Source organism: Aspergillus terreus, genomic scaffold, assembly GCF_000149615.1.
Source record: "Aspergillus terreus NIH2624 scaffold_7 genomic scaffold, whole genome shotgun sequence".
In the NCBI taxonomy this organism is placed as follows: Eukaryota; Fungi; Ascomycota; class Eurotiomycetes; order Eurotiales; family Aspergillaceae; genus Aspergillus; species Aspergillus terreus.
Genome location: NT_165930.1, coordinates 255,105 through 281,273, shown reverse-complemented (window position 1 = coordinate 281,273; position 26,169 = coordinate 255,105). Strand labels below are relative to the sequence as shown.

The window sequence follows — 26,169 nt, the reverse complement described above, 5'->3', positions numbered from 1 at the left end:
TGCAGCAGTATTATTGTGTTACATGGAAAATTGATGAAAGACAAGGCAGGAGGATATCGGAGCGAGGAGCATGGTGCATGTTCTAGTCGAGTGGAGCATACTTCTATTCATATCCCAATTCTATAGCTCTGCCCGACGTCTACTGTAACTCCGGCCAGTACTTTTGCACTATCGTCTTCTTATTTACCTTACCCATGGCATTGCGTTCGATCCCATCCACGATCTTCAAGACCGTAGGGATCTTGTAAGGGGCCATTTCCTGTTTCAACTGCACGCGGAGAGTCTGGAGCTCTAGTGGCTCGGTCTGCATGTACTCGTCAGCCTGGACTGGCTCATGTTGAGACAATCAAAGCTTACCTCTGGCCGTTGCTTTACCACAGCAGCGACCCGTTGTCCCCATTCCTCATCGGCCAAGCCGACCACCGCGACCTCCTGGATCGCATCCAGCCCCAGCATCTTCCGCTCCACCTCCAGAGCGGAAATCTTGTATCCACCTGACTTGATCAAGTCGACGGACGCCCGGCCCTGGATGAAGTACGCGCCGGCCGCATCCCGCCGGGCCACATCCCCCGTCTTGAACCACCCGTCGGCCGTGAACTCCTTCGCCGTGGCCTCGGGCCGGCGCCAATACTCAAGGAAGACATTGTCCCCTTTCACTTCAATCATACCGTCTTCATCCACCGCCTCGACGACCGCGCCGGTCTCTTTATCGGTCAAGCGCACCTGCACGCCCGGCAGCGGCCACCCGACACTCCCGTCGATGCGCTTCTCCACATCCAGCCCACAGCTAATCCCCATACCAATCTCGGTCATGCCATAGCGCTCCAGCAGGATCTGGCTGGTGATAGCAGCAAACTTGGTCTTGATCGGAGTGGGCAGGGCAGCGGACCCGCTCACCACTAGCCGAAGAGCGCGGGCGCCGTCGCGTGCGGCAGCCTCACGCTCCGTGCCGCGGATGTGCGTCTCGAAGTAGTCAACTAGCCGCGCGTAGATGGTCGGCACGGCCATGAACATGGTCGACGAGCCGGCGTCCTGCCAGCGCGTCCAGATCACCCCCGGGTCGAACTTGGGCTGCATTTCGACGGTGGCGCCGCTGAGCAGGCTGGCCGTTAGCCCGTTGATGATCCCGTGCACGTGGTGCAGTGGGAGCACATGGATGAGGTGGTCGGAAGGCGAGTACTCCCATGCGTCGACGAGACATTGCGCCTGGAAGGTGATGTTCTTGTGGGTTGTCACGCAGCCCTTGGGGTTGGAGGTTGTGCCAGATGTGTAGATCATGAGTGCGCGGCGGTCGAGGGGACATTGCGGGCTGAATGGAGGGAGCGCGATGTCGTCGTCGGCTTGGGTGAATGGGGTCAGCGTCATGAAGGGGATGGCTGCGGCGGACTCCCGCAGGGGGTCTTCGAGGTGCGCGAAGGCCGGGTGCAGGATGATCAGCGACGGATCCGAGTCGCCAATTGTGTAGAGGAGTTCTTTGACCGGGTGGGAGGTGCCTGGGTGGGTGTTAGCTTCGCTGATTTGAACTATCCAGGGGGACGGGGGATGTACAGAGCGGCACGCAGACACCCCCCGCGGCCCAGACGGCCCATTGCGTGACGACATAATCGTATCCGTTCGGGGTCAGGAAGGCGATGCGCCGCTCGTCGAGATCGTCACTGTCGGCGAGATGCAGTTCCTGCAAGAGACGCTGCTTGAGGGCGGCGGCGTCGGCGAGGAGCTGGCGGTAGGTGAAGCGCTGGACCTTGGTGGCATCGATCACGGCGACCTTGTGCGGGGACTCCTCGGCATGGCGCTTCGCCGCGACAAAGAGCGGCAGCGAGGGGAGGGAGGTCAGCTGCATGAGGGCTGGGTCGATCTGGGATCGGATCTATATAAATATGGCTGAGAGTGTTCAGGCAGAGTCGATTGGAACTTGTCGCTCATGCGGGGAGTCGGCTCGGTGATAGATTTGGGGCCGAGAGGTGGCTCGGGAGTTGATTTGAGTCCGGGTATACTTCATCTCAGGTCCAATAATGGTTCTTCGTCTATGAGTATTATTTTATCATATTTTATCAGTATTGAATGGAATCATGGTGTTAGACAGGTTGAGTACATGCAATAGTGAAATCCATGCATGGTCAACAATAGAGATAATACTGTCATGTCGTCACTCAGCTGGTTTATATCCCACCGTGAATCAGAATGGTCTGAAATTCAGTAGTTGGAGGCGTTTCGTGCTTTCGTTAATCAAACTATTCACGTAGTTGTAGTAGTCACGATTTCCCCGTCACTGAATGCATTGTGTTTCTCTCTGAACTGGCTATATATACAGCTCTCTTCGACCCTCACACTCTCTTCTCTTCTTCTCTCTATCCATCCTCGCCCTCGCATCTCCCAATACACTCAATATCTCAACCACCACTCTCATCCTTACAATGCCTTCCCTCAAGCTTCTCCTAGCAATCTTTATCCTCTTCAGTCTGTACATTCAGACTGGCCTGGCTGAAGTTGCCAACCCTACTACCACCAGCGTCGCGCCCACTGACGACAACATTGGAGCCCCTGCCCCCCTCTATCCCACTGGTGACGATATCCCCATTGGCAATGACGATGAAGGCTTCGTTGATGATGCCGTTAACGACGACACTGTTGTCGACGAAAACGACGACGCTGACCTTGATGTCTCAGCTGATCCGACTGACCCGGACACCCTCTTTGGCGATGATCAGGTATGCAATCCAGTCCCTCCACAGATATGCTCCCACCAACTAACAGACGATCAGGGCCGCAAGAAGATGTGCCGTGGAAGATGCCGCCGCATCGGTGGTGGCAAGGTCTGCCATTGCACTCAGAACGGCTTTGGCTCCTGCAAATGCCGTATTGCCCATGCGCCCTGCCGCTGCATTGTGCGGTAAGCGCAGCGAGGTAGGTGTTCTTCTGATTGTATTTTAGTTAGATGGGACTGACGTGATTTACAGTATTTTATCTACGTCAGCGTCTCTCTTCCACAGCTTTGACAGGGATCGAGGATCTGGGTGGTGGAGGCTGGATTAATTTGGATTGACACGGTCGTCAGTCTGATATTCATACTTGTGCTTTTGGTTTACGCATACAGATATGCAGGTCTTGCGCATTTGTTTTACAGAGGTAACCTAGATATGGCTTAGCTGTCGTTAATTCAGCTGCAATTGGCAGTTTATTCAAAAGAAAGTAGTATGTGATTGGTATGACCAGTAGACATAAACCCACTTGAGAATCACAATCTCCCGAGCTGTTGGTGCCCGAAATATTTTGGGGATGACGAGAGCCACGGTGCACTGTCGTATTTTCTACTTCAAACACTTCTCAAATCACAGTCCATGAGGTCAATGGTGACGCATGAGTCACTCCATGAACATCTGAGCTTCAAGTTTCACGTGGAATGGCCGAGACAAAATCCCATGCGATATGGCAACAGAGACCTGTGTTTCTTCCACCAGCCTCCGTCCGAACCCAAAACAATATCATACGCGCCCGTTGCATTTTATCAGGGGCGCCTGCTTTTGGGATGTGGCTCTGCTCACGGTGTGCATATGGGCGACGAGTTCGCCGGATATCCTCTCACAACCCTTTCGAACGGACCAGTGCAGCGCTTTGGAAGAACACAAGTTATCGAGGTTCAGGGGCTGACCCTGGATTGACTGATACAGAGAGACAATCTCCCCTGCGAGCAAAACTGCTCACGCGGCACACACCTTGGAAAGCCATGGTTGGCATCCAATTGCAGATCGAAGGCCTGGAGGCCTGGTTATCCGATCTAGACAAAGTCCTTTGCTGCAGATAAGGGTAATAGATGAAATCGTCGAAGGAGATAATATGTTCTGTGTCAAAAGCAATCAGCACCTCACGTCCGTCTAGTACTGGCTGCCCATTTTTGTCACATAACGTATACTTCCCCGGAGATGGCACCGTGCAGATAATATAGGGACCCTCCTTGCTATTCGGAGTCGCGTGATAATAAACCTCGTCCCCAGACCGGTATTTATTATCCTGTGATGCTTCAGCCGTATTCTTCAACTACCTAAGCTCTGTGGTATCTTACATGCGGATATCTGTCAACCTTCGAGCGTGGGTCCCCGAATGAATAAGTCTTGCTCTCCATAATGAGGAGACAACCCCGAGAGGTATGGTGCACAGCACACGAGTTTGTGGGAAAGAACAGCCTACGCGATGAATAACTCGACGGTTCTGGGTGAGGCGTTGACTGCGGTGCCCATTTGATGATGGCGGGGCATGCATGAGGACACACTTTGGTTAAATAGGAATCCTGTCCAGACCGTAGACGAGGCTGAGATATGTATGGTGACTACGTAACTAGCAAGGATTATCTGTCAGATTTAGCGCCAGGACAACAGCTACCCAACTGGGTGGCTGGCTCGCGCAGGTGCCCGGGCTGCCTTGGGCGACGGGCGTTCTGTCCACTGACCCAGATCAAAATGATTCATTTATCCCTTATATAACGGAGGCTATATGAGACAAAATGACGGAGAGAAAGAAGTGCAAGTAATGTAGGCTTACCTGATATCCATCCACTATGCATGGGGGTTTCAATCAAGATCATGATATTGAAAAGGGCCTGCGCATGCTCCATTCCCCCCAACGTGCCAACGATGAGGGTGCTGACCAGGGTCTCTCATCAAGTTGATTCTCGCCCACGCGAATATCCCCGATATAGCGCTCTCATCGGGTCCTCCAATCAATTCCACATCTGTCGGCGGTTTTCATGGCTTCGAAGTCGGCTCCTGCTGTCCAAACAGGATCAGCTGGTGAGATTGGAACGCCAGCTCGAGCATGTGGACCAGGACAAAGCCTGTCCCTTGTTCCTAGCCAGTCAGCGGCGAGACAAGAATGTCGAAAGGAGATCTCTTCTTGCTGGAATTAATGTCAAGTTAGCCGAGTATGGTTGGTCAATTTTCATCTCCACCATTCTCCCATTCGAGACCCAGGTGCTGAACGGACCTAGATGAATTGGTGGAGCGCAATTTCCGCATGTTCTAATACGAAACAGCCCAGACTCGTGATGTTATCAGCCTGCGGAACTGGGTGGATGATAATAGCTGTCTCGCCGGGAATGAGACTCAGTATCTGTATGCGGAGCAAGACCTCATAGGATTTTCTCCACTGGCAGAAGATGGAGCGACGCGCATGGAATCATGGATAGAAAGTGGCTTCATTTGGGTATATAGACTATTTCGCCGGGTACTTACTTACCTTACTGCTTCCCATTGCCATTATATTGGGCTGCTGATACAAATCAATCTACGGAGTACAGCGGCCGCCGGGCAGTTTGTCGATCGACCCCTACGTCCATTATTTGGCGCCACTGCCTTTCGTCGGGTCGCTCGAGTGGCGGTTGCATTTATGGTCCTGGCGGTTATCCTTGTGCCCGCTGTCTCCTGTTTGGTTGTTACATCAACGTGGACTCTGTACTCCGATATGTATACGGGGAGACGGGGGAAAACTCCGGGGAAGCTACCTAGCCACGGCTTGGCACGTGCCTCGGAGTTAAGGCCGCCGCCGGGGATTCCCCAATTAGGTACCTATTTCTATTTCAACTCAGCTTCGCCATGGTCGACCTGCGCTCATCGACAACTCGCATTTACACGCCATGTTGAGTCCTGCTGTGGTGCGCGCCAGGCTCTTCCAGCCTTCAACGCACCTGTTGCTTCGTTCCACTCGTCCGGTCTCTTCCGCCCCTCCGTTAATTCGCATCAAAGACGCCACCTTCTACCAGAAGTACCCAACCCCCGAAGAAATCGCCGACGTCAGCCCGCACAACCCTCCCCTCTTCCCCAATTTCAACTTCGTCTTACCTTCTGATGGAGCCAGTCCTTCGAGCAGTAAGGCCGAGGGGACGCAGAATTGGGCAGTGATCGGCTCCTCCGGGCGGACGCAACTCCTAGACGTCCTCCGCGGCCAGTACGTCTGTCTGCCGCCCAATGCACGCTCCTACCCTTACCTCCTGACCGACGAGATATACAACAAGGACCCGCAGCTACGCTATGCGGGAAAGGCGATTCAGTATATTGGTTTCAGTGGCGAAGGGTCGGAGGCGATTGGAGGCACGCGCGGCGCCTACTTGAGTGCCCGGTATGAGAGTCTTCGCGAAGAGACCGACTGGACGGTCCGTCAGTACCTCAAGGGGCAGACATCTCTGAATCCTCTGGAAGAGGAGCAGGAAGGAACGGTGAAGGATCAAAAGCTTCTGGAGCAAGTCATTACCGATTTGCGCCTGGGGCCACTGCTCGATATGCCAGTCGCAAACCTGAGCAATGGTCAGACACGCCGGACTCGCATTGCGAAGGCCCTCCTCAGTAAACCAGAGCTTCTGCTGCTGGATGATCCTTTTAGTGAGTCAACCAACCTTTTTGACCCGTGACTCCCCATCTGACTTCTCTGTAGTGGGTCTCGATCCAGCTACTACGCGTAGTATCTCTGGCTTGCTGCAGCGCCTGGCGGCCAAATCGGATCCCCGGTTGATCCTGGCTCTGCGGCCACAGGATTCTATTCCGGATTGGATCACGCACACCATGATACTGGGCAATTCTAACCATGTCCTACACCAAGGTCCTCGGTCCGAGACGGAAAAAGTGTTTGAGATCTGGAGGTCCGCTCTCGGCGGCAAAAAGACCGATTCGTACTCGGCCGAGGATAAGGCCATCTACCAGAAAGCAAGGGAAGCCATCGATGCAGGCCATCTGGACCGTCAGCTTCTGTGGGACCTGCGCTTGCTCTCCTCGAAAGCCAGCCAGGTGGGCCTTGTGGCTCCTCGAGGGGGCGAGGCATTGATTGAGATGGATGGCGTGCGCGTGCAGTACGCTGACAAAGTTGTCCTCGGAAACTGGACGCAGAAAGTCAACAACGAAGAAAAGGAAGGCCTTCATTGGACCGTCCGCCGCGGCCAGCGATGGGTCATTCTTGGAGCCAATGGATCCGGAAAAACCACCTTGCTCTCCCTGATTACCTCGGACCACCCACAAGCCTATGCTCTTCCCATGAAGCTTTTTGGACGGTCTCGTCTGCCTGAGCCCGGCAAACCGGGCATCTCGATTTTCGAACTCCAATCACGGCTGGGCCACTCCTCCCCGGAGATTCACGCCTTCTTCCCGCGACAACTCACCGTCCGTCAGGCCGTCGAGTCGGCCTTTGCCGAGACCTTCCTCTCCAAGCCGAAGCTCGACCACGAGCGCGATCTCGACGTCAGTGCCGCCCTCCGCTTCTTCAAAGCCGAACTTGACCCCGACGCGGCGATCACCACCCGCGAGAAACCCCCACGCATCACCATCGAATCGAAGGAGCTCTTCCCCCGACTGGGACAGCAAAAGGGCGGCGCGATCTACACACCCACTGACTACGACGTGGAATACGCTGACGGCGTGCGCTTCGGCGAGCTGGACACCGCCCAGCAACGTCTGGTCCTCTTCATCCGCGCCCTGATCCACAAACCGGACATCGTCATCCTCGACGAGGCCTTCTCAGGCATGCCCGCGCACATTCGGGATAAATGCATCCACTTCCTCGAGGCGGGCGAGCACTCGCGCAACCGGGTCTCCACCGCCACTCGGCGCACCACTCTCAAGGAGACCTGGCTCAAGGGCTTCAACGTCAACGAAGCCACCATCCGCCACCACGGCCTGTCCGACGACCAGGCTCTCATCATGATCAGCCACAACCGCGAGGAGATCCCCGACTCGGTCCGGTACTACATGCGTCTCCCGTCGGAGAACATCGACGACGCCAGTGAGCCGCTGGACTTCCGCTTTGGCGTGCTCAAGTACGAGAGTACGATGAACCACCCGGACATCTGGAATGTGGCGTGGTCGCCGCCGTCGGAGTTTAAGAAACACGCCCGGAAGTCTTGGCGGAGGAAGGACACGACGGAGTCAGAACACGATGACCAGGACGAGGAGGTGTATGATTGGTACTCGTTTTAGCCACTTCATCTGGTGTATATAAGCATTAGCGGTGTTAGATCTATATAAATGCTATTGGATAGATCATTTCTTATTTATCCAAGTACTATCCCGAACTTACTCCGATACATACGCATGTAGGGTAGCCCTACGAGGCTGGGCAATGGCATACGGATGCGATTGGCCTAAGGATTTGGCCCCATGGACTACATCCCATCTCCACATACTAGTTACAACTAGTAGTGCCCGACTATATTGCACTGACTGCACTGCCTCGGTGACATCATCTGACTCGCATCCGTATAACTACTTATACCACGCTAGAACCAGACTCCCTGAGAAACACAGCCGAAGTACGGAGTACAACCAATTCCTGAGATACCTCACAACCATGGAAAAAGACACCCCCACACCCACCGCCCCCGAGATCCGATCCGGATCCAACCGACAGAGCAAACAGCAAACAAAACACCAAAAGAAGCAGCTGGAGACTCAGAAACAAATACCCCTGCCCGACCCTTCCTGCAAACGAGACATCAACCCCCCAGGCAAGCTCAGCATCGACGATGTTGGACCAGACCACCCCGTCCATAAGGTCCCGCTGGAAAAGCAGGCGAAATGGCGCGCGAAAGGCATCGACCCGGTGCTTAGGGCGGAAATGGATGAGGTGACTAGAGGGAAGCGCGGGTTCTGGGCGAGATTGGGGCCGTTTTTGGAGAATTTGAATGTGGCTTCGTCAGTTTAGGGGGCTCATGTATTATTGGATTCTTTGTCAATGGGTGTCCTATATCAAGTATCACTTATATTCCGGATATTGAATTATGAACCTGGAGATGGGCTCCCGAATAGAGCTCCTCCTGGTTTTGTACATTGACGGGTCCATGATATTGTCCAGCTAGTATCGAAGCCTCCAATAAGGTCTATGGGAGCAGGAAGGCAGGTAATATATATTGTAGGTTACACCAAGTGGCAACTTCATCTCTATATATACCCCAATCAATAGTCAGGCACGGCGGCTGCTGCATCTGCCAGTCCCGAGATGAGCGACTCCGAGCGCGTCATCGTCGGCCGGTGGTGGTGCTCATCGCCGTTCAACTCTAGACCCCGCGCGACAAGATCCGTAAAGTCAACATCAACCTCGTTGAGAAGGCCGGCTTGCTCGTGGACGATGTCGATGCATTTCTGCCACACGGTAGTGCCGCGCTGCACGCTGCTCAGCTGGCGAGTGAGCAGCGCGTTGAACCCGTCCAGGTGGTGTTTGGCCCATTTGATGCATGCGCTGGTCATAACGGTAGGGAAGCAGTCTCGATAGATACTGATCGTGTTCTTGATGAGCGTGAAATAAACAAACGAGACCTGGAAGATGTAAAGAGGTAGGTCGCCTTCGAAGATGCAGGCCCTGCATGATCAAGGGTTAGCTAAAGGCGTCGAACTCCCATCACGGAGGACATTACCGAATACGCTTCGAAATCACGTCTGATCGAGCCTTCAGATAGGCCTCGCGAGCTTGGTCCCCGAATCCCAGTCGAGTCAGCCGTTCGACGTTGGTCTTGGTGGCGGTTGGGAAGGAGTGCGTGTCGACCAAAGCTCGCAAAAGCATCTCGGCCAGCTTGGCCGCGCGTTCGTCAACTTTAGCATTGATCACCTCCTGCGCAGCTGCATTGCCCCTTGAATCGTACTTCCGAAGCCTTTCGATCAGCTCGACCGATTCTTTGAACCGCTGTAAAGCGATATCGATGTCGAGTTGATCCACTTGAGCCTCCACCGATCGCATATTCTGCTGCTTTCCATCCACATCTATGAGAATTTCTGGCCGATCCCGGTCATTGTCTGTATGGTCATAGCGGTCGGGCTTTGGCGAGTACAGTGAATGTCGTGCCCCGAGATAACCAAAGGAGTCGTTCGCCCGACTGGCCGCCTCCGTCTCCGAACGGAGGGTCCGTCGCAAGTCCTCGACGGTTTTTCGGAACGTGGCGAGCAAGTCAGACTTTGCGGAGCTATTCCGCTTGTCGTGACGGTATGTAAAGGGTTTGTTTCCGACGCGGATGTTGATCGCGTTATCGATGCCCCGGTCCTCGGCTTCCTCGCGTGCTGCACCGGTCCCCAGGTTAGCACCGAGGTCGATCATGTCGACATCTTGCAGAGCCCAACATTCCTCTGCGACGAGCTTGGTTGGAACAGGGCCGCGATGATTCGGGTTGCTCTGGTCCACACGCTTTCGCTTTTTGGCCGCTACTAACAGATGGTCGTTCAGAAGAACGATGTGCACTGGTCGGCGTGGTTTCCAAGTGGCAGAGTCCAGCTCTACCCAATTGCCGGTTTCCATCACAATGTGCCGACCGGGGACCACCGGAAGAAATTTCTGGGAGCCCTCAACCGTCTTCCATAGCGTCTGCAGCTGCACGTTCCACATGCTTTCGAGATTCGCGACCGAGCTGCGGTTGGCGTTGCGCTTGGGTAAGCGCTCGTCCGGGTTTGGCGACATCGGATTTGGGGTATTGCCGACAGTGGTCTGCCCCAGGGCCGTTGTGAGCTCGGCCATTAGCGTGCGTAACGTGCGCATTTCGCCTTTCAGCTTCTCCGCCTCCTTGCTGATCTTGATGAATTGGGTTCGGTTTTGGTAGACATTTTGCTGAAGGTCGGTCGAGGTGCGGTTCTTGACTTTCCGGAGGCTTCTCTGGTACTCTTGGATCTCCTCTTCGGACGCGTTGGCGAGAAGGTTGGCGACGTCTGAACGTAAGAGACGCGGTCAGGACCACGAAATGACGTATGCGGGGAAAAAGAGGACAGCTGTCCCGAGATACTTACATCGATCGACGGGCAAACTAGGGTCGCGCAAAGCCTCCAAATCGACCTGAGGAGGACCGGATGATTCTCCCGAGGGTCGCCTGCTTACTTCGGGGGGAACCAATGCCCCAAACGCAGGCCCCTTGGGGAGACTGGGAACCGGGGGAGCATTAGGGTCGAAGTCGGGAGCTTGGTTGAACCGAGTCGAGTATCGTCGTTTTACCAGATCGGAGGTGGCATCCTTGGGGGCAGGTCGTTCCCTGGAGCGAGAACCGGAGCTCGAAGTCGTCGTACTCTGCACTGGATCAATGGCCTTGTTGTTCGGGGGCAGAGGCCCTGAGATGGGTTTGGGAGCGCTGATCTGAGGGCGAGCCCGTCGGGTCTTGCTGCGGAGGGTCAAGCCACGGGCTTCCATGGTGGGTGACTCTCCAGAGGGAGGATGACGGAAGGATGATGGAGATGATCGAGAAGCGAAGATACAAGGTGGTTAGGTAGAATGCGGGTGAAACAACATCCCCAGTGGCCCGAGCGGGACAGAAACCCCGAGGCGGAACAACGATGATCCCCACGCGTCAAAATTATACGCTTCCATCTTCCCTTCGGTTATCCGCAACAGCTTCAATCAACGTCCAAGCTCTACCCGTGTCTGGTCTTGTCCGAAGAGATCCGCCGACTCCGTTTCGTCTCTACACATCCCCCATCACTTCTCCCCTTCCGCCATCATGAGGACTTCCACCCTGGTTGCCGCGACTGCCGGCACCATCGTCACCGGTCTTCTGGGTAAGCCACAGGAACCTACTATCCGTCTGTCCATCTTCACTTCCAGTCACTAATCTAGCTTCTCCCCTCCGCAGCCTACGCCGTGTACTTTGACCACAAGAGACAGACCGATCCGGAATTCCGCAGAGCTCTGAAGCGGAACAACCGCCGACACGCCCGGGCCGTCAAGGAAGAGGTGGAAGCGCAGGGCGCGATGGAACGCGAGGCGATCAAGAAGGCGGTTCAGCAGGCCAAGGATGAGGGCTTCCCGACCGACCTGGAAGAGAAGGAGGCCTACTTCATGGGCCAAGTTGCCAAGGGAGAGTCGCTCTGCGCCGAAGGTATGTGCCTGGCTTTCCTTGCCTCCCCGAAGCCCCAACTATCATGAGATGTCGGCGATTCACATACCAAAACCTAGGTGCAGACAAGATGGAAGCCGCGCTGTGCTTCTACAAGGCTCTGAAGGTGTACCCCCAGCCCAAGGACCTCATCTCGATATACGACAAGACGGTCCCCAAGGAGGTGCTGGAGGTGTTGGCCGAGATGGTCGCCCTGGACGCCGGTCTGAAGCTCGGCTCGTTCACTGGCGGTAGTGAGGGCGGCGCCGAAACTCACGGCGTCGAGTAAAGCAACAAATAATATGGCAAAATAATTGGCAGTTACAGCGAAGTCGACCTCTCCTCTCTCTCTCTCTCTCTCTCCCACTCGCCTTCTTCGTCCCCGTTTCGACAGACAGACAGACAAGAAACTTGGCCTTCCGGATAGGTTTCTTGCGCTTCCGGTCCACGCTGGGCCGTGGCCTGGTCGACAATTTCAGGACGGACTGGACTGGACTTAGCCTCTCACACTCTCGACTTTGCCTGGACTGTCGTCATACTTGCTTACATCATCTCCACTACATCTGTATTTTTTATTTCTTTGTCAAGTGTTTCTCCCCTGTATATTTGCATCAGGTCTTGGCCGCTGGTGTGGCGGAGGATCTTGGTATTTCTCGGCGCCATGACATTGTTTGGGAATTCAATTTGTTTCTGAATGATTTCCCCTTATTGTTTCCCCTCCTCGATCGATCGCGTTTGCATCGCTGTCCCCTCGCCGTCGGTGTCTTTTGTTGGAGCCTGGATAGATGGGAATCTGTTGGGTTCCTCTTCTCCCTCCAGCGGGGTCTTTTTCCTTTTCATGATTTTCTCTGGCACCTGGGATGGGTTTTTGGGTTGTATTTTAAGAGGAGCAGGATGCTTCCTTGGTCGGTTCGGTAGAGTGTATTATCTTTCTGGCTTGAATTTGTGATAGTTGATTAAGGTAGGGGAAGAGAAATCAAAAGAGTATGCAAACAGGGATGATGTGGAGCAGAGGTTTCTGCTGGTAGATCGGCGTACTGACACAGGGTTTCGGGTAGGAAAGGGTACATCGGGGTACCTCAGGGTGCCTTCCGAGTACCAGTAGGAGCATCTGCTCCCCCAAGAACTCCCAAGACATCGCCAACACCCCGCCGCCACTTCGTCTACACCTCTCCTATATTTATAGATCGGACGACGCTGGTTGCATTCCTCTCTCCCCCAAGGACTCAAAGAAACCCTCCCGAATGGCCCGACGATCCCAGGGCCCAGGAACTAAGGGTCCTTGGCTGCCCCAATGGAGCAATTTGTGAGACGGTGGTGCGGTGGACGCCTCCACTGGGGACTGGCGCTGCCCAGAGTCTAGCGCTCACTACCGTTTGATTAAGTCTGGGCAGCTGCTCGGCTGTGGACTATTATTTAGGACTCCCTCCTCCTTTTCCTGCTGCTTCGATCTGTTGTCGCTGTTGTCTTCTGCTTCGTCGGGTGGCGCTTTTCCCACGTATCGTCGCATATAATTCCTGTCGTTCGTTCATTCCACGCTCGTTGTTTAGATCACCTTCTATACATTCACTTCCGAGTCCTTCTTTCCCTATAGAGATTTTGCGCCGGGTCTTCCAGAGAGAGATTCCATCCTGTCGTTTGCATAAGTCTATCTACACATCTCATCCACATACTCCCTATTTATAACAGTCGGTCCACGATGCCGGTTGGTTCTGCCACTATCCACATCAATGTCAACAACAACCAATACTAACCCCATCGACAGTCGTACGCTCGTCTGTTCGCCGCTGTGTCGGCGCTTGCGACCGCCGCCAATGCCGTCCATCCCGTCGAGGTCCGCGGAAAGGACTTTGTCAACAGTGAGACCGGTGATCGATTCCAGATTCTCGGTGTCGAGTAAGGATTCCCGTCTGTCATTTTTGTACATCATCGGTGATATTCGATCCGGTTACTGCGTGTGGAAAGCGGTGTTGTTGATCGTCGGTGTTTATCTATAACAGTTACCAGCCTGGTGGCTCTGGTGGTTTCAGTGGTAAAGCTGACCCCCTGACCGATCGCGATGCTTGTCTGCGCGATGCTGCCCTGATGCAGCGCCTGGGTGTAAGTTTTGCTGTCCAAGCGCTTCCACGATGTGGGAGCTAAATCGCCACGCTAGGTCAACACCGTCCGCATCTACAACATGTCTCCTAACCTGGACCACGATGACTGCATGTCCATCTTCAACGCCGCCGGCATCTATCTCATCTTCGATGTCAACTCGCCTCTGGAGGGCGGTTACCTCGACCGCACCAACCCCAAAAGGACCTACAACGAGGTCTACTTCCAGCAGGTCTTTGGCATCATCGAGGCCTTCAAGGATTACCCCAACACTCTCGGTTTCTTCGCCGGAAACGAAGTGATTAACGAGCAGAGTGTCAAGGATGTTCCCGCCTACGTTCGCGTATGTCCATGACCGTCCTCATTTTGTCACTCTTTCTTCGTTACTGATAGATGTCCAATCACAGGCTGTGGTCCGTGACATGAAGGACTACATCTCCAAGAACGCGAACCGTTCCATCCCCGTCGGCTACTCGGCTGCTGATATCCGTCCCTGGCTGACCGACACCGTCAACTACTTCATGTGCGAGGACGAGGACTCCCCCAGCTCCAAATCCGACTTCTTTGGTCTCAACTCTTACTCGTGGTGTGGCCAGTCCTCCTTCACCAAGAGTGGCTACGATGTCCTGACGGAGGACTTCTCTAATGCCACTCTCCCCGTCTTCTTCTCCGAATATGGCTGCAACGAGGTCACGCCCCGTGTCTTCACCGAGGTCGAGGCCCTCTATGGCGAACAGATGTCCAAGTCGTTCTCTGGCGGTCTGATTTACGAGTTCACCCAGGAGACTAACGAGTATGGTCTCGTTCAGCTCAACGATAACGATACCGCCACGCTCCTGGTCGACTATGACAACCTGATGAAGCAGTACTCGAAGCTGGACATGAGCACCATCCAGGCGACTAACGAAACCGCCACCTCCCTCAAGCCGCCCAAGTGCGGTCCCGGTCTCATCCAGAACAGCACTTTCCTCGACACGTTCGACCTCCCCAAGAGACCCTCCAAGGTCCAGGATTACATTGATGATGGCTTTGTCGGCAAGGTTCACAAGGGCAGCCTCAAGGAGGTCAAGTCGCAGGACATCTCTCAAACCATCTACGACCATAACGGCAAGGAGGTCACTGGTATTCGCCTCAATGCCCTCTCGAACGACGCGACCAACACCCCCGGCAACTCTTCTAGCAGCTCTTCCGGCAGCGGCAGCAGCAGCGACGATGAGAGCGCCGCGGGCAGGCTGTCCGTCTCCCTTCTCGGTCTCGTGGCCGGTACCGCCTTCATGGTCATGCTGTGATTGTGGTCGTTTAACTTCTTCTGCATGTTTTTGTCGTTCTGACGTCCATTATCCATGTTGTCTGCTCAAATAACTTTTTCTTTTCATCCATTCGGGGGTCTTCGTGGCCAATGAATATAGCATTCAAGTTCAATCAATACATCAATCAATGCCAGTAATGGAGAGAAAAGCGAGTGATTGGCTCGGGCACTTGCCCCTGCCTTCCCCTGTCTTGGTCGGAGAATCAGTCCGTAGGATATCTCCTTTCCTTTTGACTTTCGATCCTATGGCTATATATATTGTCTCTGGCTTTCCCCACTACTGGAAAGGAGGGCCAAACCCAGCGTTCTGTATTCGTGCCATCATCTACTATCCACCTTACTGACGGGATACTATATACACATCTATATTTGAGGTCGTTCATCTAGTATCTGAAATATCCCACATCACAAACGCTTCTTTCATTATCACTGGCCTCTTCCGACATAACACATATCATGTCGTCGGGAACGCTGTATATCCGCGATTCTCGCACCAACGCTCAGTATCAGATCCCCGTCGAGAGAAATGCTGTTCGGGCCACAGACCTCAAGAGAATCAAAGCCTCACCCATTGCCACAGATCCAGCGGACCAAGTCGCAAGTGGCCTGCGTGTACATGATCCCGGCCTACTGAACACCACCGTGATGGAAAACGACATAATCTTCTCGTATGCCTTTCCCGAGTTTTTCCAATCACGTCGATGATCTACTGATGGCGGCAGAGGCCATGCCGAAAGCCGGGTTCTCTTCCGAGGATATAGCCCCCAGCAGCTATGGAATAGTGACTTCGAGGACATGCTGCATTTGCTGGTCTGGCGCTCGTATCCAACTGAAGCGCAGAAAAAGGAATTGAGCCGCAGGTTGGCCAGCAGCATGATAGCGGTCCCAGATTCTGTGAAGCATGCAATCCAAGCATTTCCGTGAGTGTTGTCCTGGCATGGGTGGGTCTAGGGCGGCGGATCAATACAATGACATTTCACTCAGGCGTGTTACACCGTCCTTGCCGATGGTATTGGCCGGGTTATCGACATATCTTGGCTCTTTGCCAGATAGTATTCCGGCATCAACGCGAGCGGACCTCTACCCATCGAGCTCGGACAATATTGACAATGCAATCATCCGAACTATAGCAGGATACGCAGTGGTCTTTGGCTTGGTCAACAGCCACCGAACGGGCGTACGGTTCATCCCACCCTCTCCGGACATGAGCTACTGCGAAAACCTCCTTACGATGGCTGGCTTGGTTGACGCATCCACTGGCCGTCCGGACCCGGTCACGCAAACCTGCTTCCGCCGCTTTGGCATGGGCAATTCTGACCATGGATTGGCGCTTTCTACCTTTTCAGCCCTTGTGACAGGATCCTCCCTCGCCGATCCCATCTCCTGCATGATCGCTGCAGTGACGTCGGCGTACGGACCTCTTCATTTCGCTGCTACAGAGACTGTCCAGAGGACTTTACGGGAAATTGGGACAGTCGAGAACGTTCCTGCGTTTATTGACAAAATCAAAAGAAGCAAGAGCAAGCTGTTTGGCTTTGGCCACCGCATGTACAAGGGCATCGATCCGCGCGTGCGCATGATACACTCAGTTGTGAAAGACTTGACCCCTGCCTCAGACCAGCTGAAGATTGCGGAGCGCCTGGAAGAGCTCACTTCGAGAGATGAATATTTTCAGAAGAAAGGCCTGTATCCCAACGGGGACCTGTACGGTAACCTGGTGTTTACCGGGCTGTGAGTCTTCATCTCCTGTATTCGATGTCGTTAGCAGATGGACTGATGCGGAGTAGTGGTTTTGAGCCTGAGACTATCCCGGCTGCCATGCTGACACAACGCATCGTGGGCATCATGGCCCATTGGCGAGAGTATATACGTGAGTGCGTACAGGCTGCATAGGGATAAATTTTGGCTAACGGAAGGAGTGACACGCGGGAAGATCTTTCGACCGTTGCATATCTATACCGGGCAGGCGAAGGAAAAGCAATTGATAGCTCAGTTGTAATGAATGTTGAGACTTCAGTGTCTACACTTATTTGGGAGATATCTCGATATGTCCTATGCAAAGGACCTTACCAAACGATCATTCATCCCCTCTTGATCAATTTTATCTGTACACCTTCTCGGACAACGAACATCCTTCCCCTGGATCTTTGTTTACTGCAGTCCAGATTGCAGACCAGCGAAACTGCTTGTTCATTAAAAATTGGAAATGACGACTGATTTCGAATACATTCATATCTTTGTGGTAATTGGAAAACTGAGAATGGTATGTCGTACAAATACCAGAGCGAGAGGCATTGTGATTGGTCAGAATAGGTGAAACGAGGACTGACGCAGCCCGCAGTAAACAACAATCCATCAACTTGCCAGGCTGCATATACTACATGTGAAGCGACGGTCATTTCAAAGTGCATCAACAATGGCTTCCATGTTAAAACGGACGTCTTGTCCGATACTTCCACGGCTGCGTCCGATCCACCAAAATCCAAGGATCCGCAGCCCCTGGATCGTGCCACCCAGGGCCAGAACGCCCTCACCGGGGTCCGCCATCGCCTTTACGTCCAGCGTCCATGCAAACTCAATGTCAAGGGACACAGAGGCACCTCGAATGTTTCCCACTACCGGTTACCAATCTATTGAGGCTGACCAGCCCGTCGAAGAGGAGACACTGCCCGATTACAGAGCTTATCGCTTTTATCCCGTCCAACTGGGCGAGGTGTTCAACGACCGCTACCAAGCAATTGCGAAGCTGGGCTATGGCTCATCATCGACTACTTGGCTCGCCCGGGACTTAAGGTACGTGTGGATGAAGCCTCCGTCGCAAACTCGATCTGATCGGCGCAGTGATCGTCGGTACGTCGCATTGAAGGTCTATGTGCATACATCGTTGGTGCATCGTGAACTGCCGGCCTACCATCAAATCGCTGGCCGTATATCAGACAGCTCTCATGAAGGGCAAGGCAATTTACGCAGGTTATTTGACTCATTTGAGGTTAAAGGTCCCGATGGCAGCCACATCGTCCTCGTGTTTGAAGCTGCACAAATGAGCTTACAGGACATGAAGAACATATTCCGCCCGGATGGATTTGACGAAGATCTCGTCAAAGGTGCTACTATTGAGCTCCTGAAAGTGCTTGATTTCCTACATACGCAGGGGGAAGTCGTCCATACCGGTATAAGCTCACCAATACAGGTCCTTTCGGTCTCTGCCTCCTAACCTCTGTCCTGACCTTAACCAGATGTCCACCCCGGAAATATGCTCCTCGGGGTTCTCGACAACAGCATTTTTCAAGCCATTGAAAAGGAGGAATATACAGATCCGGTGCCTCGTAAACAAGTCTCGTCCACCCGGACGATCTATCTCTCCCGTCTAATGCGACCAAAGGTAGGCCCAATGCTTCTATCCGACTTTGGAGAAGCCAGAGTTGGCCCTGGACCGCACGGTGGCGATATAATGCCCTTGGAATATCGGGCTCCCGAGACGTTGCTTTACGTGGGCTGGAGTTATCCGGTCGATATATGGAGTGTTGGGCTTACAGTATGATTGATTGCACACGTGCCTTGGTTGGAGCTAATATCATTGTGAGCAAAAGGCGTGGGACCTCCTTGAACCAAAGCAGCTGTTTACTGCACGCGACGAGGATGGCGATCTCTATGATGCTGCGCATCTAGCCCAGATGGTTGCCGCATTAGGGCCCCCTCCAGCGGAATTCCTGGCTAAGAATCCCGAGAGAAGGGCTGATTTCTGGGATGATGAAGGTATGTTGGAGCCTTGGACGTTGGACGTCTTAAGACTATATGTCTTGTTTCTTTCTAATTCCCGTTCCTATAGGCAAATGGCTGGGTCTCGCGCCCATCCCGGAGGGCCGGACGATGGAAGCCCTTGTCACTCGCTTAGAAGCTCCAGCGGGCTTTCTCGCATTCATTAGAAGGGCGCTGACCTGGATGCCGGAAGAGAGAGCAACAGCTAAGGAGCTCTTGAAGGATCCTTGGCTTGCGGAGGGGGAGGCATAGAGTTATGTCCTTGTGCGTTGTTCTTTATATCTTAGACACTATCGAACACTCTCTGCTCTACATAAATTGCTTGAAACGGCAGGGTTGGGCTTAGATCTTCCACTCTCGGCCATCTGCAGCTCAGCTAATGAGACGCGACGGTCGTTAAGCGGCTCTGAATGTGAAGCTAAGGTTGACGGCGGCGAATACTTCGACTTGTGCTGTCCCTTTGATAGCCAAATCCCTGCGCGCCGCCGTTTGATGCGACGATCGTCGAGAAAATTACAGCTAGTTTGCGCCAAAATACGAGTCGTGCGTCTGGCAGCTTGACAGAACTTAGTAGGGACCGCATGAATCAGACGGTTCGATTGACAACGCGAGGGACATTGGGATGCTGTTGGTTGCCTTTCTGTTGGGACTATTCATACTCTTCTAGATGCTATTATGTGATGGTCTAGTCCCCTGCCTTGGAGAGTCATGTCCATTAGTTGTAACTTGATATCGATAGAAGAGTATTTAGGGTTGCCAAAAGCACGTGTTCATAACTCTAGTCGTAACTAAGAAACGCTATCCAATTGAAGCATCCACAGATGAGAAAACGGCAAAATTGAGAGCCATAAGGAGACACGACCGGAACAGAAACAAAAGTTTAGGACTCCCATGGACTTCTGCATGTTGGGCATGTCGGAGCGGTAGCAGTCTCAAGCCACTGGTCAATGCAGGCTTTGTGGAAATTCACTCCACATCTCGCCTTGCACCAAACCAGTTCTTCTCCCACATTTCCTTCGTCCAGCACTCTGTTTTGTCCTTCCTCGCCTTCCCCTTCTTCGGCCTCGCCTGCTGTATCTGAATCAGATTGCGAAGTCTGCAAGTCACACAAACAAATCCCACAATCCCCATCGACTGTCCGACGGACAGATGAAGCCTCACTGGCTGGAGACGCGGTCTGCGAATCTGTCTCGTCATCATCCTGACGGACAGTGTCGTCCGAAACGATTGACTCAGTTGGTGCGGCTGTTGGCCTACGCTCTGATGCGGGAACTGGGCTTCCTTCAACTGAAGCTCGGAATTGTACCTCACTTGGCCCGTTGGTTGCTAACGAATCGCTTGATACCGTTGACCGTGTCCCCTCAGTCGATTCATCGGGGTTCGCAACAGTGTCACTTCCTAGGGTTTCGCTCTCGGTGCTGATAGGATTGCTGTCTTCGCTTGCCTGTCTACCGCCACGACGAGGAGGAGCATTGGAAACCACACTTGCCTCCTGCCGTACGGCTTGGAGACGGTTAAGCTCCAGCATGATATCTCGGAGCTTCTGGTAGAGAACGGCGCATTGTGCCTCCACATCGTCTCTCGTAGTTTCTACGGGAACGCTCATGGATGATTGCCTGGTGGACCGTCCAGATCTTGCCGAAGGGGCCCTCGACTCCAGGTACGGCTCAACCTGTTCTTTCCAGCGGCGAACAAGATTCGGAGCTTGGTTTTGGTGCCACCTGGTGCACAAGACGTGGGGAGCAAGGTCTTCTAGCAATGCATCAATGCGCCTGCCGGCGCGAAGATCGGCAGTGCCCTGGTCGAGAAGCCGCATTGCAGACGTGCGGCCGCGTATGTTTGTGCGCATGTGGCAACGACGGCCCTTTGATGGAGCGTAGCCTGCACACCACGGTTCCAAGTCCGGTTCGAGGTTGATGATCTCTGATAGAGGGGGTATGGAGAGAGCTGACATATTGGTATACCTGGAGGGCATGACGGAATGAGGAAGAAGAATATGGCAGCGTGCAATGAATCTCTTGTACTATCACAAAGACTTTGTGGTCTTTAGGATGCGCCGTGAGAGTGAAGAGGTGCCTCATGTCTATATACCGTTGTCTGTAGGGCACACAAGGCACTCTGATGCTATCCTGCAGACCCAGGCCACTGCTCTGCCACAATAACGTGGCGCAAGCGTGGAATGATACGCTCTCCGATGCTACGCCGCACCAGGCTCTCCGCAGCCTGCTCCAAAGATAGAAGCCTGTGGCTTGGGAACGACTGGGGGTGTAGTCAGGGAACTGATAGCGCCGGACGGAGCACCAGTCGATTCACAAAATGAGGGGCTGTTGGATTCAGTTGGAAGCCAACGCACTCTGATAGGCCCTTATCTTAGATACCTAGATGCACGCAATGCACGAGTATGTTGGCTCCGAGACTGCGCTGCAGGGGTCGCTGGTATGCGGACGATATGGCTTGGACACCCACAGTTGAGCCACCACGGCCCTCAACACTCGGGCCAGGTCTGTCACAGCTGAGGTAAGTTGGAGATGTCATATTGTGTAGTAGAGAGCATAACCCCTGATATGTGAGAAGACGGTTGTGCATATTGGATGAAAAGCAAGAAGCCACCTCCTCTTTGTGCTTTGCATAATTTCACCGACATACCACCGATGGCTCGGGGCAGTGGGTACGTATTCGGTGCTTCCGGAGTATCCCATGTCGTTCTTCTAGTCACGAGGCTGCGGCGCAGTCAAGATGCAGCTTACCAGGGGGGATCACCACCACTTTTGGTAAGCAAACCGATCGTAGCCGCCCACTGAGACAGACACATAGGGCTAAGGAATGCTTACGGCGCAGGAAGGGCGTTCCCTTTGGAGCCCCAGTAGAGGAGTAAGTCCGAAGGAGGCTGGGGAGCAGCTGGGTTGCACTATACCTCAATCCCATAAGATTGAACATGGGCGCTCTCAGGAGCTGTAATAGCCCAGAAACTCTCTGTGGGGATTGGTAGCAATGGCGGACACTCCCTCTTCCTCTCCCTTCAACACTCCCTTTTCCTCTTCGACTGATACCCTCTCCTCGAAGAGCACTCCTCCATCTTCGCCAGACGACAGTTATACTCCCACCAAAAAGCCAAGCTCTCGCTCTAAGAATCCATTCCCCCCTGTTCGTTATCCCGATCTCCCAATTCAGTTGAACGATGGAGAGACCGACGATTATAACGACTTGTCGACTGGCCACGTCGATAGCGCAGGTTGTCATACTGGGCCTTCATCTCCCTCGGATGGGAAGTGTTCGAAGCGCTCAAGTCAGCCGCCTGGATACGATGATGCCGCAACTGGACATCCCATCCACGCATGGCGTAACGCACCCCGACTGCCCACACGTTTGAGACAAGTTGGCTCTGGTCTCAGCCGTATGGAATCAGGACGACATGGAAAGCCAAGCTCTGAAACCGTGAGTGGATTAGGGTCAGACAACCAGGAACAGTGCATCAGCTCTGAACCCGACAGTATCTCGTCCCCATCCAGTGATACACCAGATATTGAGCCCTCCCCGTCAGGCCCTTCATGCTACGAGTCAGATGATACACGTGTATCTTCTTCCCTAGACTTGTTTTTCGTCGAAGATCAGAGCACAGAAAGCTCCCCGTTCGATCACAAGTTCGAGACACCCCATAAGAAGGATGGAGCGGAAGCAGGTCTGTCTACTACAAACGGTGGTGATAGACCGAGAAGCAATACTCTCGGCGTCAATCTCACGCAACGAAGGGATACTCCTCAGGGAAGATCTCATTCTCCGGTTAACAACAGTTTCCCACCGGCTATTTCAGATATCCCCGGGGTACACGCTGCTGAAAGCGTCGGAAGCAAATCCCCTGATGTGTCACAACCAGAGAATGATTCTATTCAGACAAGACCGAGCCATGGTAGTCGACATCCAAAGGATTTGAATCCCAAGAGAAATCCCATCAAGTCACAGCGCAAAACCTCCAGTGCTAACAAAGAGGATCCCAATTATACTGAAAACTCTCTCAGTGAAATTTTACCCCGTGAGATGGGACGGTTATTTCATAAGGACAGTGCAAGATGTGTTGCCTTCTATCAAACCCCGCCAGACACGAGGTGTGGACACCCCAACAAAGGATCAGATTCCGACCTCCCCGCGCAGCTTCGAATCTTCGCCAATATCGATATCAGTGAAGCAACGCCATGTATAGAAAAGTTGTTGGCCTCGATTGTGTGTGGAATGCACAGGAATGTCGCACTTAGACGCTGGAAGTACTGGAGAGATGTCTTCCCGAACCTAGAATCTGCGTCGAACAACATCGATGATCCCCGTCTTCCTCGACTTGTCGATTGGTTTCAGGCGCTCCAAGATGGTGCCAGATCACTGGGACCATCTGCTGAACCTGGTATCAAGGCTGAGGATGAGCAAGTTGATGGTCCAGCCAAACCCATCGCTACACTTCAGCAATTGATACCTTGGTGCCCAGATGGACAAAAGAAGAGGTCAATCAACCAGAGGTTGCTTGAAACCTGCATTTCCCCTTTGACGCCAAAGAAAGACCACAAAACTGGCTTTATTTACATCTGTTTGTCTTCAGGGGGCCATGAGCGCATGAAAATAGGATGTGCAGAGAATATCGATGGGCGACTGCGGCAATTGGGCAAGTGTGAGAAGGGCTTAAGCCTCTATTTTCCGAAGGATGATGAGAAAGGACTTCCCATACCCCACTTCTACCGTGCGGAGAAACTGATCCAAGCTGAACTGAGAGATTATCGGCGAGAATTGTCTAACTGCTCGAATTGCAACAAGAACCACAGAGAGTGGTTTGAGGGGGTGGGTGTTGATTTAGCGGCGGACGTTGCAAGGAAATGGATAGATTGGGTGCGGCGGAAGCCTTACGTATTGAGAGACTATGAAGGGAAGGCTGAATGGGTGTTGAGTGATGAAGCTTCGGACTCTCTCAAGACCGTGTGCAAGCCTCACGAGAAGCTCCGAAGTGGGTTTTTCCCGACGAAGAGGTAGTACTCATTGTGGATGGTCTCAAGTGGGAAGCAATGGCTGCAGGGGATGGGGGGAGCGGAGTTGGGGGTTGCAAGGTCTCTGTTAGGGTTAAGGAGTATGAGGTATCCTGCACAGATATTACTTTTCATGCGCTATTCGGACCTTTTCATGATCCTGAGAAATCAAACTCCAGGACAATGTCTCCATAATTGCCTCGCTCTTTCAGTACACCCAGCGATAGCTCAATAAGCCGCATTCCCAGTGGAAAGTGAATACTGGGCCCACTCAGACCTACCTGCCAGATAGCCATATGTTCGACCCCATGGCTCGGCGCGAAGAACGTTTCTCGACGTGCCACAAGTTGTCTCCATGAGGTCCCATGGAACTGGAAGATGAGCCGCCAGATCCAGTCGATCGCTCTTCTTCCCTCGGACATACAGAATCACTAGTGATGAAGGCTGAAGATGGTTTGTTGAGAAGATACCCCAGACACCTGAATTAATTGTAATGCCAAATTCTATCCCGATTCCGGTTTATCTGCTTTTAAATACATTTCCCGGCAAGTATTATACACCCGTGGTGATGATCGCGGCAATGGTATTAACATCAAACTACCTCTGAGGTGCGGTGGTCGAGCGGGGAATACGACGGGCTTGAGGCTATTGTAGTAACAATCTGGTTAGCCATGGAGCCTGAACGGCTACTGCAGGCCAGGGGAGGATAGAACACCAACCGGTCACTTGATAGGAGCGAAAAAACCAAGCCTCCATATACTTCCCAGCAGTGACAGGGGCAGGACGGGGAGCATGACGAGCTTCTGTATTGTAGTTCTCTGCAGAAGCGTAGGTCAACATCATTTGTGAGTGTATGTCGGAGGGAGGATTAGCGAATGCGATGATAGATGGATGTAGAAATGTATGAGTCCTAGTCAAGCGGCGTCGAAAGAGCTTATACAAGCTCAACAGGGCCAGGACCGAGGTGGGGACAGCAGCAAGGAGTGCGAGAAACTCCAGGACAAGTGATACAGACCAAGACATGGCCATTCCTAGGGGTTTCTCTTTGGGTGGACTGGAGAAAGCGTAGAAGGAGTAAGGAGGTAGGCAAGACTGGATTTATACATTGATTCCGTTACCTTGCTCTCATCTACATCGCTCTGTTCCTGATTGGGCTCGATTTTGTGCGAACAGTCTGAATCGCCGTCTAAATCGCCCTATGCCTGATGGGGCTGTCTTTGGCATACGTAGGCTAGTGGCCCATGCAGAGTAGCGACTCAGAAGGGCAGCCGTCGAGGCACAGCGGATGCTTCCGAACCAATATGGGGCTGCGGTGGCGTCAGAGTAAGCAGTGGAATGTGCAGAGCGAACCTGCTGGATGGGCTTCGACGAGATGGAGGCCCCCCGATGGGATGCCCATAATTGAGGGCTGTGGTTATGCAATACCGGAGCCTCAGGCCCTTAACCCCCCAAGGTTTTTGAGATCGAGAGGCCTCTACAAGGACCTTACCTATAATCGTCTCTAGTAAGCTGGCCCCATCTCCACGATAATACTCATCGCACCGATACTTCCCAGATCAACGATAAATGAGCCAATTCAGGATAGTATACGACAAAGCCTTATGTAGCAAATTCGAACAGAATACAGGGATAGGATGATTCTTTTTCCTGTAAGATGCTGTAGTCGAAATGAGATTCAGAGATAGTCGTCGTTGTTATAGTAGCCTAGATTTCCAAGGGAATGATAGTTGTAGATTTACTGATTAGATACACTATAAAGACTCGGTTTGAAGACATTGTAGCTCTGATATAAAATTCAACTGATACTCTAAGGCACTTCGCTAATTCCTTGTCCCGACCGTATTTACACCTTCAATATTACCCACTCGCGCTAATATTTCCTGAAAAGTCCCTTCATTGTGCTTTCAGCCTTACGAAGTCTTTATGTCCATTGGTCGAGCAGAGAGCGCCAGAAGGCTGGATTTAGGATCAAGAAGCAGTGGATACCTAGCAGCCCCATTCCGCAGCTAGATGAGCCAGGCGGTTGCGGCTATTTGTGCTGCTTATGGTCCGTGTTGTGCATGGACCGTGCTGTTTATAGACGGTGCCGTGCATGGGCTATGCTGTGCATGGACCGTGCTATGCATGGAGGGTGCTGTTCATCGACCGTGCTGCTCATAGACAGTGCTATGTATAGACTGTACTGT

General features: G+C 53.0%; 10 protein-coding genes across 10 annotated transcripts; 7 read left to right on the top strand and 3 right to left on the bottom strand.

Moving 5' to 3' along the window:
- Positions 1-139: 139 nt before the first annotated feature.
- ATEG_05036 (acyl-CoA synthetase) lies at positions 140-1,840 on the bottom strand (the record flags this gene model as incomplete). Its single annotated transcript, XM_001214214.1, has 3 exons — positions 140-304; positions 358-1,493; positions 1,549-1,840. 3 exons carry the CDS (start codon positions 1,838-1,840, stop codon positions 140-142), a joined length of 1,593 nt encoding a protein of 530 aa, XP_001214214.1.
- Positions 1,841-2,414: 574 nt separating this feature from the next.
- On the top strand, positions 2,415-3,033 carry ATEG_05035 (uncharacterized protein; the record flags this gene model as incomplete). The annotated part of the gene is made up of 3 exons (XM_001214213.1): positions 2,415-2,708; positions 2,763-2,890; positions 2,958-3,033. 3 exons carry the CDS (start codon positions 2,415-2,417, stop codon positions 3,031-3,033), a joined length of 498 nt encoding a protein of 165 aa, XP_001214213.1.
- A 2,593-nt stretch (positions 3,034-5,626) lies between these two features.
- ATEG_05034 (putative ABC transporter) lies at positions 5,627-7,952 on the top strand (the record flags this gene model as incomplete). The annotated part of the gene is made up of 2 exons (XM_001214212.1): positions 5,627-6,368; positions 6,421-7,952. 2 exons carry the CDS (start codon positions 5,627-5,629, stop codon positions 7,950-7,952), a joined length of 2,274 nt encoding a protein of 757 aa, XP_001214212.1.
- A 975-nt stretch (positions 7,953-8,927) lies between these two features.
- On the bottom strand, positions 8,928-11,133 carry ATEG_05033 (exocyst subunit EXO84; the record flags this gene model as incomplete). The annotated part of the gene is made up of 3 exons (XM_001214211.1): positions 8,928-9,330; positions 9,386-10,661; positions 10,740-11,133. The coding sequence occupies 3 exons, from the start codon at positions 11,131-11,133 to the stop codon at positions 8,928-8,930; spliced, it is 2,073 nt and encodes a 690-aa protein (XP_001214211.1).
- Positions 11,134-11,440: 307 nt separating this feature from the next.
- Positions 11,441-12,104, top strand: ATEG_05032 (TOM complex receptor protein TOM20; the record flags this gene model as incomplete). The annotated part of the gene is made up of 3 exons (XM_001214210.1): positions 11,441-11,498; positions 11,573-11,818; positions 11,896-12,104. 3 exons carry the CDS (start codon positions 11,441-11,443, stop codon positions 12,102-12,104), a joined length of 513 nt encoding a protein of 170 aa, XP_001214210.1.
- A 1,410-nt stretch (positions 12,105-13,514) lies between these two features.
- On the top strand, positions 13,515-15,201 carry gel2 (1,3-beta-glucanosyltransferase gel2; the record flags this gene model as incomplete). Its single annotated transcript, XM_001214209.1, has 5 exons — positions 13,515-13,520; positions 13,581-13,711; positions 13,816-13,915; positions 13,971-14,255; positions 14,320-15,201. The coding sequence occupies 5 exons, from the start codon at positions 13,515-13,517 to the stop codon at positions 15,199-15,201; spliced, it is 1,404 nt and encodes a 467-aa protein (XP_001214209.1).
- Positions 15,202-16,452: 1,251 nt separating this feature from the next.
- On the top strand, positions 16,453-16,956 carry ATEG_05030 (uncharacterized protein; the record flags this gene model as incomplete). Its single annotated transcript, XM_001214208.1, has 1 exon — positions 16,453-16,956. The coding sequence occupies one exon, from the start codon at positions 16,453-16,455 to the stop codon at positions 16,954-16,956; it is 504 nt and encodes a 167-aa protein (XP_001214208.1).
- A 681-nt stretch (positions 16,957-17,637) lies between these two features.
- ATEG_05029 (uncharacterized protein) lies at positions 17,638-19,232 on the top strand (the record flags this gene model as incomplete). The annotated part of the gene is made up of 5 exons (XM_001214207.1): positions 17,638-18,014; positions 18,063-18,391; positions 18,458-18,756; positions 18,812-18,977; positions 19,051-19,232. 5 exons carry the CDS (start codon positions 17,638-17,640, stop codon positions 19,230-19,232), a joined length of 1,353 nt encoding a protein of 450 aa, XP_001214207.1.
- A 628-nt stretch (positions 19,233-19,860) lies between these two features.
- Positions 19,861-20,934, bottom strand: ATEG_05028 (uncharacterized protein; the record flags this gene model as incomplete). The annotated part of the gene is made up of 1 exon (XM_001214206.1): positions 19,861-20,934. One exon carries the CDS (start codon positions 20,932-20,934, stop codon positions 19,861-19,863), a length of 1,074 nt encoding a protein of 357 aa, XP_001214206.1.
- A 782-nt stretch (positions 20,935-21,716) lies between these two features.
- ATEG_05027 (GIY-YIG nuclease family protein) lies at positions 21,717-23,990 on the top strand (the record flags this gene model as incomplete). Its single annotated transcript, XM_001214205.1, has 4 exons — positions 21,717-21,751; positions 21,819-21,851; positions 21,947-22,415; positions 22,449-23,990. 4 exons carry the CDS (start codon positions 21,717-21,719, stop codon positions 23,988-23,990), a joined length of 2,079 nt encoding a protein of 692 aa, XP_001214205.1.
- Positions 23,991-26,169: the final 2,179 nt, after the last annotated feature.